The following is a 16,749-nucleotide window of genomic DNA, read 5'->3' on the forward strand; positions in this document are numbered from 1 at the left end:
AACTGTTTGGATATGCTTCAACTCAGAATCATCATATTCTAAAACAATGTAGGTGCCCACTATATTCAGGTGTTGGATGACTTTGGCGATCATTGGAACTACTATGTTGCCATGGAAACTACACCAAAATTTTCAAAATTCTCCAAATGCTCAAAACTTCATGAAACTTCACAGTAATGATGAGCAACAATGGTAGATGTGGCATTTGGAGTTGGAATTTCCATAATAGGCCTTGTTACCATGGGAACAATGCAAAAAGGTCAAAAATTTCAAAAATAAGAATTTTGAGTAAACTGGATGAAACTTTACAGGAATGGTTACTGGCATAGGCAGAGTTGGATTTTGAAGTTAGAATTTTCAAAATGGCCGCTGTAACCATGGAAACATCAAAAATATCAAACATTTCAAAATGTTCAAACTTAATGAAACTTTGCAAAAATGTTACTAGACATCTGTAGATGCTCTCTTTGACTTTGGAATTGTCAAAATGGCTGCCGCTCACCTGGTTATAGGGGGAAGGGTGCCATCCGTTATTGCTAGCAATTACAAATCTAGTTGTTAATACTCTTACATATGATAATAGTTCTAAATTTGTTGAGGTAAAATGATCTTTTTATGACCTATTTATATGTGTTTGTGCTCAACCGATCCTTTTACTTCATGTTCGATACGCATTTGTTCCTTACTTGTTTTTTATACGTTCTACCTTTTAACTGTTTTATGTCCGTATGTTTGAAGATGGATCTTGGTTCGACGGGATGAAATCATCGTGTTAGCGCTTGCATAAAAAAGAAGATGTGGTATGATTGCCAATGAGACAACACTCCACATTAGACCAAAATGACACATAAATTATCAACTATAGTTTACCGTATGGCCTTCATCAATGAGCATAGCCCAAACCGTGTAGTCACATATAAAAGGCCCAGGCATGACAACCTCATACAATTCAAACAACAAAATTGACCGCCGTATTTCATATACAAAAAAATAAACGGAAATATGTAACACAAAAACAAACAATAACTACTTAATTTCAGGCTCTTGTCTAAGGACAGGCACATACTAACATAATGTGGTGGAGTTAAACATGTAAGCAGGGTGTACATCGTTTCGGAGCATGCTATTACCTTGTTTAATTCGTTCGATCACTCACTTATGATTCGCTTATAATACGAGTATCTTACGTTGCACCTTTTAAAACATCATTTTCAATTGTTTTGTTGTCTCTGGTGGAAGATTTGGGCTCTTAGAGGTGATATAACTCTATAAGTGCATTTGTATCCGTTCCAGCGCTCGGAAAATACCCTGTTACCTATTCGTTACTTATTCGCTTTTAAAAAGTTTGTTGTACGTTGCACCTTTTAGAAAAGAATTTTCAATTAAGTTCATATATCTGGTGGTAATAATGTGTTCTTATAGATAAAATACCCCTATTAGCACATATGTACTCGTTCCAGCGCTCGGATAATACCCTGTTACTTATTCGTTCCTTATTTGCTTTTAATGCACGAGGTATACGTTGCACCTTGAAATAAATCGTTTTTTAACTGTGTTCATGTCTCTGGTGGTAACAATGTGTTCTTAGAGATGAGATGACCCTATTAGAGCGCATGGACCCGTTCCAGCGCTCGGTTAATATTCTGTTACCTTTTCGTTACCTATTCACTTATAATACGTTTGTTGTACGTTGCACCTTTAAGAAAAGGATTTTGAATAGTCTCCATTTCTCTTGTGGTAACAATGTGTTCTTAGAGATGAAATTACCCTATTAGCGCGCATGTACCCGTTCCAGCGCTCAGTAAATACCCTGTTACCTATTCGTTACCTTTTCACTTATAATACGTTTTTTGTACGTTGCACCTTTTAGAAAAGGATTTTCAATTGTGTCCGTGTCTCTGGTGGTAACAATGTGTTCTTAGAGATGACATGGCCCTATAAGCGCGCATGTACCCGTTCAAGCGCTCGGTTAATACCCTGTTACCTATTCGATACCTATTCGTTACTTATTCGCTTTTAATACGTTTGTTGTACGTTGCACCTTTTATAAAAGGATTTTCAATTGTGCCCATGTCTCTGGTGGTAACAATGTGTTCTTAGAGATGAAATGACCCGATTAGAGCGCATGTACTCGTTCCAGCGCTTGGTAAATAACCTGTTACCTATTCGTTACTTATTCGCTTTTAATGCGCGGGGTACACGGTGCACCTTCAAATACATCTTTTTATAATTGTGTTCATGTCTCCCTAATGGTAACAATGTGTTCTTAGAGATGACATGACCCTATAAGAGCGCACGAACCCGTTCCAGCGCTCGGTTAATACCTTGTTACCTATTCGTTACCTATTCACTTATAATACGTTTGCTGTCATTGCACCTTTTAGAAAAAGATTTTTAATTGTCTTCATGTCTCTTGTGGTAACAATGTGTTCTTAGAGATGAAATTACCCTATTAGGGCGCATGTAACCGTTCCAGCGCTCAGTAAATACCCTGTTACATATTCGTTACCTTTTCACTTATAATACGTTTGTTGTACGTTGCACCTTTTAGAAAAGGATTTTCAATTGTGTCCGGGTCTCTGGTGGTAACAATGTGTTCTTAGAGATGAAATGGCTCTATTAGCGCGTATGTACCCGTTCAAGCGCTCGGTTAATACCCTGTTACCTATTCGTTACTTATTCGCTTTTAATACGTTTGTTGTACGTTGCATCTTTTAGAAAATAATTTTCAATTTAGTTCATATCTCTGGTGTTATCAATGTGTTCTAAGAGATGAAATTACCCTATTAGCGCGCATGTACCCGTTCCAGCGCTCGGATAATACCCTGTTACTTATTCGTTCCTTATTTGCTTTTAATGCACGAGGTATACGTTGCACCTTGAAATGAATCGTTTTTTAATTGTGTTCATGTCTCTGGTGGTAACAATGTGTTCTTAGAGATGACATGGCCCTATTAGCGAGCATGTACCCGTTCAATTGCTCGGTTAATACCCTGTTACCTATTCGTTACCTATTCGTTACTTATTCGCTTTTAATACGTTTGTTGTACGTTGCACCTTTTATAAAAGGATTTTCAATTGTGCCCATGTCTCTGGTGGTAACAATGTGTTCTTAGAGATGAAATGACCCGATTAGAGCGCATGTACTCGTTCCAGCGCTTGGTAAATAACCTGTTACCTATTCGTTACTTGTTCGCTTTTAATGCGCGGGGTACACGGTGCACCTTCAAATACATCTTTTTATAATTTTTATATTTTTAATTGTCTTCATGTCTCTTGTGGTAACAATGTGTTCTTAGAGATGAAATTACCCTATTAGGGCGCATGTAACCGTTCCAGTGCTCAGTAAATACCCTGTTACATATTCGTTACCTTTTCACTTATAATACGTTTGTTGTACGTTGCACCTTTTAGAAAAGGATTTTCAATTGTGTCCGGGTCTCTGGTGGTAACAATGTGTTCTTAGAGATGAAATGGCTCTATTAGCGCGTATGTACCCGTTCAAGCGCTCGGATAATACCCTGTTACTTATTCGTTACTTATTCGCTTTTAATACGTTTGTTGTACGTTGCATCTTTTAGAAAATAATTTTCAATTTAGTTCATATCTCTGGTGTTATCAATGTGTTCTAAGAGATGAAATTACCCTATTAGCGCGCATGTACCCGTTCCAGCGCTCGGATAATACCCTGTTACTTATTCGTTCCTTATTTGCTTTTAATGCACGAGGTATACGTTGCACCTTGAAATGAATCGTTTTTTAATTGTGTTCATGTCTCTGGTGGTAACAATGTGTTCTTAGAGATGACATGGCCCTATTAGCGAGCATGTACCCGTTCAATCGCTCGGTTAATACCCTGTTACCTATTCGTTACCTATTCGTTACTTATTCGCTTTTAATACGTTTGTTGTACGTTGCACCTTTTATAAAAGGATTTTCAATTGTGCCCATGTCTCTGGTGGTAACAATGTGTTCTTAGAGATGAAATGACCCGATTAGAGCGCATGTACTCGTTCCAGCGCTTGGTAAATAACCTGTTACCTATTCGTTACTTGTTCGCTTTTAATGCGCGGGGTACACGGTGCACCTTCAAATACATCTTTTTATAATTGTGTTCATGTCTCCCTAATGGTAACAATGTGTTCTTAGAGATGACATGACCCTATAAGAGCGCACGAACCCGTTCCAGCGCTCGGTTAATACCTTGTTACCTATTCGTTACCTATTCACTTATAATACGTTTGCTGTCATTGCACCTTTTAGAAAAAGATTTTTAATTGTCTTCATGTCTCTTGTGGTAACAATGTGTTCTTAGAGATGAAATTACCCTATTAGGGCGCATGTAACCGTTCCAGCGCTCAGTAAATACCCTGTTACATATTTGTTACCTTTTCACTTATAATACGTTTGTTGTACGTTGCACCTTTTAGAAAAGGATTTTCAATTGTGTCCGGGTCTCTGGTGGTAACAATGTGTTCTTAGAGATGACATGGCCCTATAAGCGCGCATGTACCCGTTCAAGCGCTCGGTTAATACCCTGTTACCTATTCGTTACTTATTCGCTTTTAATACGTTTGTTGTACGTTGCATCTTTTAGAAAATAATTTTCAATTTAGTTCATATCTCTGGTGTTATCAATGTGTTCTAAGAGATGAAATTACCCTATTAGCGCGCATGTACCCGTTCCAGCGCTCGGATAATACCCTGTTACTTATTCGTTCCTTATTTGCTTTTAATGCACGAGGTATACGTTGCACCTTGAAATGAATGGTTTTTCAATTGTTTTCATGTCTCTGGTGGTAACAATGTGTTCTTAGAGATGACATGGCCCTATTAGCGCGCATGTACCCGTTCAAGCGCTCGGTTAATACCCTGTTACCTATTCGTTACCTATTCGTTACTTATTCGCTTTTAATACGTTTGTTGTACGTTGCACCTTTTATAAAAGGATTTTCAATTGTGCCCATGTCTCTGGTGGTAACAATGTGTTCTTAGAGATGAAATGACCCGATTAGAGCGCATGTACTCGTTCCAGCGCTTGGTAAATAACCTGTTACCTATTCGTTACTTATTCGCTTTTAATGCGCGGGGTACACGGTGCACCTTCAAATACATCTTTTTATAATTGTGTTCATGTCTCCCTAATGGTAACAATGTGTTCTTAGAGATGACATGACCCTATAAAAGCGCACGAACCCGTTCCAGCGCTCGGTTAATACCTTGTTACCTATTCGTTACCTATTCACTTAAAAATAGCTTATAATACGTTTGCTGTCATTGCACCTTTTAGAACAAGATTTTTAATTGTCTTCATGTCTCTTGTGGTAACAATGTGTTCTTAGAGATGAAATTACCCTATTAGGGCGCATGTAACCGTTCCAGCGCTCAGTAAATACCCTGTTACATATTCGTTACCTTTTCACTTTTAATACGTTTGTTGTACGTTGCATCTTTTAGAAAATAATTTTCAATTTAGTTCATATCTCTGGTGTTATCAATGTGTTCTAAGAGATGAAATTACCCTATTAGCGCGCATGTACCCGTTCCAGCGCTCGGATAATACCCTGTTACTTATTCGTTCCTTATTTGCTTTTAATGCACGAGGTATACGTTGCACCATGAAATGAATCGTTTTTTAATTGTTTTCATGTCTCTGGTGGTAACAATGTGTTCTTAGAGATGACATGGCCCTATTAGCGCGCATGTACCCGTTCAATCGCTCGGTTAATACCCTGTTACATATTCGTTACCTATTCGTTACTTATTCGCTTTTAATACGTTTGTTGTACGTTGCACCTTTTATAAAAGGATTTTCAATTGTGCCCATGTCTCTGGTGGTAACAATGTGTTCTTAGAGATGAAATGACCCGATTAGAGCGCATGTACTCGTTCCAGCGCTTGGTAAATAACCTGTTACCTATTCGTTACTTATTCGCTTTTAATGCGCGGGGTACACGGTGCACCTTCAAATACATTTTTTTATAATTGTGTTCATGTCTCCCTAATGGTAACAATGTGTTCTTAGAGATGACATGACCCTATAAAAGCGCACGAACCCGTTCCAGCGCTCGGTTAATACCTTGTTACCTATTCGTTACCTATTCACTTAAAAATAGCTTATAATACGTTTGCTGTCATTGCACCTTTTAGAACAAGATTTTTAATTGTCTTCATGTCTCTTGTGGTAACAATGTGTTCTTAGAGATGAAATTACCCTATTAGGGCGCATGTAACCGTTCCAGCGCTCAGTAAATACCCTGTTACATATTCGTTACCTTTTCACTTTTAATACGTTTGTTGTACGTTGCATCTTTTAGAAAATAATTTTCAATTTAGTTCATATCTCTGGTGTTATCAATGTGTTCTAAGAGATGAAATTACCCTATTAGCGCGCATGTACCCGTTCCAGCGCTCGGATAATACCCTGTTACTTATTCGTTCCTTATTTGCTTTTAATGCACGAGGTATACGTTGCACCTTGAAATGAATCGTTTTTTAATTGTTTTCATGTCTCTGGTGGTAACAATGTGTTCTTAGAGATGACATGGCCCTATTAGCGCGCATGTACCCGTTCAATCGCTCGGTTAATACCCTGTTACATATTCGTTACCTATTCGTTACTTATTCGCTTTTAATACGTTTGTTGTACGTTGCACCTTTTATAAAAGGATTTTCAATTGTGCCCATGTCTCTGGTGGTAACAATGTGTTCTTAGAGATGAAATGACCCGATTAGAGCGCATGTACTCGTTCCAGCGCTTGGTAAATAACCTGTTACCTATTCGTTACTTATTCGCTTTTAATGCGCGGGGTACACGGTGCACCTTCAAATACATCTTTTTATAATTGTGTTCATGTCTCCCTAATGGTAACAATGTGTTCTTAGAGATGACATGACCCTATAAAAGCGCACGAACCCGTTCCAGCGCTCGGTTAATACCTTGTTACCTATTCGTTACCTATTCACTTATCATACGTTTGCTGTCATTGCACCTTTTAGAAAAAAGATTTTTAATTGTCTTCATGTCTCTTGTGGTAACAATGTGTTCTTAGAGATGAAATTACCCTATTAGGGCGCATGCAACCGTTCCAGCGCTCAGTAAATACCCTGTTACATATTCGTTACCTTTTCACTTATAATACGTTTGTTGTACGTTGCACCTTTTAGAAAAGGATTTTCAATTGTGTCCGGATCTCTGGTGGTAACAATGTGTTCTTAGAGATGAAATGGCTCTATTAGCGCGTATGTACCCGTTCAAGCGCTCGGTTAATACCCTGTTACCTATTCGTTACTTATTCGCTTTTAATACGTTTGTTGTACGTTGCATCTTTTAGAAAATAATTTTCAATTTAGTTCATATCTCTGGTGTTATCAATGTGTTCTAAGAGATGAAATTACCCTATTAGCGCGCATGTACCCGTTCCAGCGCTCGGATAATACCCTGTTACTTATTCGTTCCTTATTTGCTTTAAATGCACGAGGTATACGTTGCACCTTGAAATGAATCGTTTTTTAATTGTGTTCATGTCTCTGGTGGTAACAATGTGTTCTAAGAGATGACATGGCCCTATTAGCGCGCATGTACCCGTTCAAGCGCTCGGTTAATACCCTGTTACCTATTCGTTACCTATTCGTTACTTATTCGCTTTTAATACGTTTGTTGTACGTTGCACCTTTTATAAAAGGATTTTCAATTGTGCCCATGTCTCTGGTGGTAACAATGTGTTCTTAGAGATGAAATGACCCGATTAGAGCGCATGTACTCGTTCCAGCGCTTGGTAAATAACCTGTTACCTATTCGTTACTTATTCGCTTTTAATGCGCGGGGTACACGGTGCACCTTCAAATACATCTTTTTATAATTGTGTTCATGTCTCCCTAATGGTGACAATGTGTTCTTAGAGATGACATGACCCTATAAGAGCGCACGAACCCGTTCCAGCGCTCGGTTAATACCTTGTTACCTATTCGTTACCTATTCACTTATAATACGTTTGCTGTCATTGCACCTTTTAGAAAAAGATTTTTAATTGTCTTCATGTCTCTTGTGGTAACAATGTGTTCTTAGAGATGAAATTACCCTATTAGGGCGCATGTAACCGTTCCAGCGCTCAGTAAATACCCTGTTACATATTCGTTACCTTTTCACTTATAATACGTTTGTTGTACGTTGCACCTTTTAGAAAAGGATTTTCAATTGTGTCCGGGTCTCTGGTGGTAACAATGTGTTCTTAGAGATGAAATGGCTCTATTAGCGCGTATGTACCCGTTCAAGCGCTCGGTTAATACCCTGTTACATATTCGTTACTTATTCGCTTTTAATACGTTTGTTGTACGTTGCATCTTTTAGAAAATAATTTTCAATTTAGTTCATATCTCTGGTGTTATCAATGTGTTCTAAGAGATGAAATTACCCTATTAGCGCGCATGTACCCATTCCAGCGCTCGGATAATACCCTGTTACTTATTCGTTCCTTATTTGCTTTTAATGCACGAGGTATACGTTGCACCTTGAAATGAATGGTTTTTTAATTGTGTTCATGTCTCTGGTGGTAACAATGTGTTCTTAGAGATGAAATCACCCTATTAGCGCGCATGAACCCGTTCCAGCGCTCGGTTAATACCCTGTTACCTATTCGTTACCTATTCGTTACCTATTTGCTTTGAATACGTTTGTTGTACGTTGCATCCTTTAGAAAGGAATTTTCAATAAAGTTCATATCTCTGGTGGAAATAATGTGTTCTTATAGATGAAATACCCCTATTTGCGCATATGTTGTCGTTCCAGCGCTCGGATAATACCCTGTTACTTATTCGTTCCTTATTTGCTTTTAATGCACGAGGTATACGTTGCACCTTGGAATAAATCGTTTTTTAACTGTGCTTATGTCTCTGGCGGTAACAATGTGTTTTTAGAGATGAAATGACCCTATTAGAGTGCATGTACCCGTTCCAGCGCTCGGTTAATACCCTGTTACCTATTCGTTACCTATTCACCTATAACACGTTTGTTGTACGTTGCACATTTTAGAACAGGAATTTTAATTGTCTCCGTGTTTTTAAATTTGTGGTAAAAATGTGTTATTAGAGATGAAATTACCCTATAAGAGCGCATGTACCCGTTCAAGCGCTCGGTTAATACCCTGTTACCTATTCGTTACCAATTCGTTACTTATTCGCTTTTAATACGTTTGTTGTACGTTGCATCTTTTAGAAAAGAATTTTCAATTAAGTTCATATCTCTGGTGGAAATAATGTGTTCTTATAGATGAAATACCCCTATTGGCGCATATGTTGTCGTTCCAGCGGTCGGATAATACCCTGTTACTTATTCGTTCCTTATTTGCTTTGAATGCACGAGGTATACGTTGCACCTTGAAATAAATCGTTTTTTAATTGTGCTTATGTCTCTGGTGGTAACAATGTGTTTTTAGAGATGAAATGACCCTATTAGAGCCATGAACACAATTTGAAAACGATTTATTTAAAGGTGCAACGTATACTTCGTGCATAAAAAGCAAATAAGGAACGAATCAGAAACAGGGTATTAACTGAGCGCTGGAACGGGTAAACACGCGCTAATAGGGGTATTTCATCTATAAGAACACATTATTTCCACCAGAGATATGAATTTAATTGAAAATCCTTTTCTAAAAGGTGCAACGTACAACAAACGTACTATAAGTGAATAGGTAACGTATAGGTAACAGGGTATTAACCGAGCGCTGGAACGGGTTCATGCGCTCTAATAGGGTCATTTCATCTCTAAGACCACATTGTTACCACCAGAGACATGAACACAATTAAAAAACGATTGATTTCAAGGTGCAACGTTTACCTCGTGCATAAAAAGCAAATAAGGAACGAATAAGAAACAGGGTATTAACTGAGCGCTGGAACGGGTACATACGCGCTAATAGGGGTATTTCATCTATAAAAACACATTATTACCACCATAGATATGAATTAAATTGAAAATACTTTTCTAAAAGGTGCAACGTACAACAAACGTACTATAAGTGAATAGGTAACGAATAGGTAACGAAAAGGTAACGAATAGGTAACAGGGTGTTAACCGAGCACTGGAATAGGTACATGCGCTCTAATAGAGGTATTACATCTATAAGAACACATTATTACCACCAGAGATATGAATTTAATTGAAAATCCTTTTCTAAAAGGTGCAACGTACAACAAAGGTTCTATAAGCGAATAGGTAACGAATAGGCAACCAATAGGTAACAGGGTATTTACCGAGCGCTGGAACGGGTACATGCGCGCTAATAGGATAATTTCATCTCTTAGAACACATTTTAATCACAAGAGACATGGAGACAATTAAAATCCTTTTCTAAAAGGTGCAACGTACAACAAACGTATTGTAAGTGAATAGGTAACAGGGAATTAACCGAGCGCTGGAACGGGTACATGCGCGGTAATAGGGTAATGTCATCTCTAAGAACACATTGTAACCACAAGATACATAAAGACAATTAAAAATCCTTTTCTAAAAGGTGCAACGTACAACAAACGGATTATAAGTGAATAGGTAACTAATAGGTAACGAATAGGTAACAGGGTATTAACCGAGCACTGGAACGGGTACATGCGCGCTAATAGGGTCATTTCATCTCTAAGAACACATTGTTACCCTCATTGACATGAACACAATTAAAAAACGATTTATTTTAAGGTGCAGCGTATACCCCTGCGCATTTAAAGCGAATAAGGAACGAATAAGTAACAGGGTATTATCCGAGCGCTAGAACGAGTATATACGCTCTAATAGGGGTATTTCATCTATGAGAACACATTGTTACCACCAGAGATATGAACTTAATTAAAAATCCTTTTCTTAAAGATGCAACGTACAACAAACGAATAGGTAACAGGTTATTTACCGTGCGCTGGAACGGGTACATGCGCGCTAATAGGGTCATTTCATCTCTAAAGCGATTGTTACCACCAGACAAATGGGCACAATTGAAAATCCTTTTCTGAAAGGTGCAACGTACAACAAACATATTAAAAGTGAATAGGTAACGAATAGGTAACGAATAGGTGACAGGTTATTAACGGAGCGCTAGAACGGGTACATGCGCGCTTATATTGTCATTTCATCTCTAAGAACACATTGTTACCACAAGAGACACGGACACAATTAAAAAATTCTTTTGTAAAAGGTGCAACGTACAACAAACGTATTATAAGTGAATAGGTAACGAATAGGTAACAGGGTATTTACCGAGCGCCGGGACGGGTATATGCGCTCCAATAGGGTATTTTCATCTCTAAGAACACATTTTTACCACCAGAGACACGAACACAATTGCAAATTCTTTTCTAAAAGGTGCAACGTACAACAAACGTATTATAAGTGAATAGGTAACGAATAGGTAATAGAGTATTTACTGAGCGCTGGAACGGATACATACGCGGTAATAGGGGTATTTCATCTATAAGAACACATTATTACCACTAGAGATATGAATTTAATAGAAAATCCTTTTCTCCAAGGTGCAACATACAACAAACGTATCATAAGTGAATAGGTAACGAATAGGTAACGAATAGGTAACAGGGTATTAACCGAGCGCTGGGACGGGTACATGTGTTCTTATAGGGTATTTTCATCTCTAAGAACACATTTTTACCACCAGAGACACGGACACATTTGAAAATTCTTTTCTAAAAGGTGCAACGTACAACAAACGTATTATAAGTGAATAGGTAACAGGGTATTTACTGAGCGCTGGAACGGGTACATACGCGGTAATAGGGGTATTTCATCTATAAGAACACAGTATTACCACTAGAGATATGAATTTAATAGAAAATCCTTTTCTCAAAGGTGCAACGTACAACAAACGTATCATAAGTTAATAGGCAACGAATAGGTAACGAATAGGTAACGAATAGGTAACGAATAGGTAACAGGGTATTAACCGAGCGCTGGAACGGGTACATGCGTGCTAATAGGGTATTTTCATCTCTAAGAACACATTTTTACCACCAGAGACACGGACACAATTGAAAATTCCTTTCTAAAAGTTGCAACGTACAACAAACGTTTTATTTAAGTGAATAAGTAACGAACAGGTAACGAATAGGTAACGAATAGGTAACAGGGTATTAACCGAGCGCTGGAACGGGTACATGCGCGCTAATAGGGTATTGTCATCTCTAAGAACACATTTTTACCACCAGATCTAGAGACACGGACACATTTGAAAATTTTAAAACTTTTGATATTTTTCCTGTTTCCATGGTTACGGCGGCCATTTTGAAAATTCCAACTTCAAAATCCAACTCTGCCTATGCCATTTACCATTCCTGTAAAGTTTCATCCAGTTTGCTGAAAATTCTTATTTTTGAAATTTAGGACCTTTTTGCATTGTTTCCATGGTAACAAGACCTATTTTGGAAATTCCAACACGAAATGCCACATCTACCAATGTTGCTCATCATTACTGTGAAGTTTCATGAAGTTTTGAGCATTTGGAGAATTTTGAAAATTTTGGTGTAGTTTCTATAGAAACATAATAGTTCCAATGATCGCCAAAATCATCCAACACCTGTACATAGTGGGCAGCTACATTGTTTGAAAATATGATGATTCTGAGTTGAAGCATATCCAAACAGTTCACCAAAAACCAAAAACTGATTTTTTTTCAAAACTGTGCCGTTTCCATTGAAACGGCAGCCATCTTAAACTATTCCATGCCATAATTAAAAAGGGGGAAGGATATTTAAAATCAAATAAGTAACGAATAAATAACGAATAGGGAATAGGGAATAGGTAACGAATAGGTAACGAATAGGGAATAGGGAATAGGTAACGAATAGGCAACGAATAGGGAATAGGGAATAGGTAACGAATAGGCAACGAATAGGGAATAGGGAATAGGTAACGAATAGGCAACGAATAGGGAATAGGGAATAGGTAACGAATAGGTAACGAATAGGGAATAGGGAATAGGTAACGAATAGGGAATAGAGAATAGGTAACCAACTTGACGCCCATTAATATACATTAGTCGTTTTAGTTTTTCGAAGAAGTGCATTGATAACTGTTTATTCTTATGTTGTTTTTTCTATGGTCGAAGGTGTTGTATTTGATTTAAAAAAAAAAAATTTAGATTTACTCTTCCCTTTCTTATCACTGTACAAATTCTTCTTATCCACATTAATCATTCCAACATAGTGTCAATATGAACGAAACATCACCCAAATAAAAAAGTAGACTGTTAAATGTAAATGCCAAGCACAAAACATTAAATACTAAACACACTTAGTCTATCAGTCATAAAAACAAACAACTGAATACATTTTATAACTCTTTTTTTATTTTATTTTCAGACTTCATATTTGATGAACAGTTTCCAATTTATCATTTCCTACGTTTGAATTGTTTCGAGTAGGGAAGACAGTTTGATCCCTGTAATGTAGTAATGGCAGAATTAAATAACGTCAAAGCGTATTCAAATGCATTCATTAATTAAACAAATTAAACATAACTGACATCCTTTTATATACAGATAGTCATATGCATTGCAGTGATATAATTGAAAAAATGACGTAACTTTAATATAGCCATTAGTAGACTTGCTACATGTCCCTTCCTAATTATGTTTTTATTTCTTTTTTTCAATTTTGCCCCTTTAATAGTTTTACTGCTATAACTAGGAGATTACAATTATACTGACATCTGCAGGAGGAATCTGAGGAGGTACCGAAATAAAGTTTTCTTAGAAAATTTAGTTCTGAAAAGGTATGGTTGATTTTCCAAGGGCAATCAGTAGGCTAGCACTTATCAGTAAACATATAAATTAGTGAGAGAAAAATAATAGAAAGGGAATTGAAGCAAGTCTAAGCCATTAGTAATCCTCTTTTATTATATTATATCGGTACATTCTTTATATTACCATAATTTGCTAGTTGTTCCAATCCGTAGTTGCTTACATCATTATCCGTTGATCTTTGGGGGATATTTGTCTCATTGGTAATCATACCAGACCTCTTTGTTAGAATACCTTTACATTTTAGTACAAACAAGCAAGTGTCATGAACATTTGAATGCTTAGACAACAAATTTTGCATATGTTCATAGGCATTAACATGAGGACATGCTATTCACATTTTCATAATATCATATAAAAAAAATTAAAAAAATAACCGATTCAAACAATATTAAATGAATCTTGGCACCAGTGGGTTTGATATTCTTAAGTCAGTTGCTAATACGCCACACGCTGAAATTGTGCAAAGTAATTCTAGGAAACAAAGTGTGAGTGGGATTTTTGAATGAACAGCGATTAAAGGGTTTTAACTTACATGAGCTCTCTCACAAACATATCCGAATCCTATACTTTTACAAGATGTATCGTCCCATTTGTAACCAGATGAATGCCAAAAATGAGCACAGTCATGTCCTGCTCCTCCTGAAGGTTGACGAGATTCCCAATTTGAATATTGAACTTTTGATAGGTCATTGGTCCATCTCCATTCTCCTTCTTTAAAATCTGTCGCCCCCATCCAGTAGCTTGTTTTATCTTGACCTACTTCTATTGATCAAGAAATGATAAATTAACATACATTTTATGCCAAGAGATGATGTGGTCTGACAACTCATTTAAAAATGCTACATGCTTAACATTTTGACTTTAAATCACGAATGTCAAGTATTTATTTTGTGCCTCCTTATGACATAACATTCTATAACCTTAGCATTTTGGAAGCTTACGCATAACTCATCTGAATTTGAAAGAAATATAAATCATTATTCACCTTTCCAGGTAAACATGGTAAATGATATGTTACTTGCCACATTCATAATCATTAGACATGTTACGAAAAGGTATATTCACGACGCTGAGGTTGACAAATAACACTTTAAATGTGGGGACTGAGTCAAAACACAAAAGAGACTACCTGTGTATACATTGAATATTATTTAAAAACTGAATTGGTTCCTTTGGAGGCAATTCCGTATGGAACAAAATTATTCAATAACATTTTTACTATAAGAAATATAAGAAATAGTAATAATAAATTCCAAAATATTTTTAAGAAACTTTAATGCAAAAAATAGGGGGAGGGAGCGGTATTGTTAATGCAACGGAGACACGGGTTCCCTTCGTGTGTAAATTTTTCGGCGACCCCTATGCAAAATTGATAGGCCCTGAAAATGATCTTAAGTAATATAATCTGCTTTATATCTGCTCGTGAATATATATCTAACGGTCATTTTTATATAGTTATGAAAAACAAACAAAGAAGTGTATGTATTCTAATCCAGCTAATTGCCACCTAAGTTTTTATCTAACGAGGTCTGTTTTAAAACACCAAAACACGATTTTTATACAATTTCAACTTGATTAATGTTTGGTTGCATAACGTCGAGTGGCAAATTTGTAATGCATGTTCAGAACGATAAGAGTTTTTTTTTTTGTAAAATCTGACTCATATAATATGTCGCTGGATAGATACATTATCCAAGCATTTTAATAATGAAATATACATTTAATAAGATACAGACAATTTTGTAATTTCCGTCATTTAAAATTGTTTTTAACAGACTCCAAATAACATTTCTGAATAGAATAGTAGTTGACCATTTACATACATTGTAAATTAAAATTGTGTATGAAAAGAATATTTTATCATTTCACTTTATAGTTAATAAGCTTCAAGAGTCAATTTCACAAAAATACTAAGCACTAAGAATTATCGGGTTTTTTTACTTAGCATACTGAACTGTTCATGAATAACGATTGATCTTGAGCGTAAGTTTTTTTGTCAAACCGACTCCAGACGTACAGAGAAGCAAAAGAAAAAAGAGTAATAGACAAAGTTTCCTTGATTTTTTTCACACAAGGCAATTTCAAAATGTCTTAATTTGTCTAAATGAACGACGATGACAATTTCATGTGTGCACTAAATGTTCTTGGATAGTGTACTGTCCCATTGGCAATCAGATCACACCTTCTTATAACTATCTAAAACATCATTATGTTTTTGAACGACCTTTATATATAAACTGCCTTTATCAACAATTGAAACCGCTTGATAAATTTTAGATTTTAAGAGTTAATTATTTTATTGAATTTATTGAAAATTGAATGATATTTTGTTTATAATATAAAATCAAATGTAATAAGAATAAATATATACAATTCTGGTTGCAGGATATTGATACAACGTTTGGGTTTCGTGAACAAATATATACCGGAGATATTGCCTTTCTTTTACTGTTAAATTACAATTTTTAGACGACAACGGTATAAATTGGTTCAAAATTTAAGTCTAAGGGGTTTTCATAGTCGCAAATGGACATTTGTTTTATTACATTTACCAGCTATAAAGCGATTCCATATCATGATGGTTGTTCATTTTCTCCCTTCTGGCCTTATGTTCCCTTTTGGCTTGAATGCTTATTTTTATTTGACTGGTCATTTTCGTAGAGCACACCGATGTTGGTGTAGCAGCCATGTTGTACTGTAAAAATTATAATCACAGCAATACTGAACTCCGAGGAAAAATCAAAACGGCAGTCCTTCATGAAATGGCAAAATCAAAATATAAAACGGATCAAACGAATGGTCAACAACTGTCAAATTTCTGACTTGGTACAGGAATTTATAAATGTTGAAAATGGTGGAATGAACGTGGTTTTATATCTAGCGCTAAACCTCTCACTTGTATGACAAATTTCATAAAGTTAGATATAACACCTTGGTGGTGTCATTG

The 16,749-nt window shown here is 36.4% G+C and overlaps 1 protein-coding gene across 1 annotated transcript; it reads right to left on the reverse strand.

Annotated features, from left to right (window-relative positions):
• Positions 1–13,324: 13,324 nt before the first annotated feature.
• On the reverse strand, positions 13,325–14,558 carry LOC134723487 (perlucin-like protein). Its single transcript, XM_063587084.1, has 2 exons — positions 14,335–14,558; positions 13,325–13,438 (listed from the first exon to the last, which is right to left on the reverse strand). Exons 1-2 carry the CDS (start codon positions 14,533–14,535, stop codon positions 13,391–13,393), a joined length of 249 nt encoding a protein of 82 aa, XP_063443154.1. The 5' UTR covers positions 14,536–14,558; the 3' UTR covers positions 13,325–13,390.
• Positions 14,559–16,749: the final 2,191 nt, after the last annotated feature.

This window comes from Mytilus trossulus, chromosome 6 (assembly GCF_036588685.1).
Source record: "Mytilus trossulus isolate FHL-02 chromosome 6, PNRI_Mtr1.1.1.hap1, whole genome shotgun sequence".
Taxonomy (NCBI): Eukaryota; Metazoa; Mollusca; class Bivalvia; order Mytilida; family Mytilidae; genus Mytilus; species Mytilus trossulus.

Bases quoted from the DNA above. Each gene is read 5' to 3' on its own strand.
- LOC134723487 (XM_063587084.1), bottom strand. From the start codon at position 14,535: ATGGGGGCGACAGATTTTAAAGAAGGAGAATGGAGATGGACCAATGAC. The intron at 13,439-14,334 runs GTAAGTTAAAAC...ACTACATTACAG, and splicing joins ATGTTTGTGAGAGAGCTCAT to GGATCAAACTGTCTTCCCTA.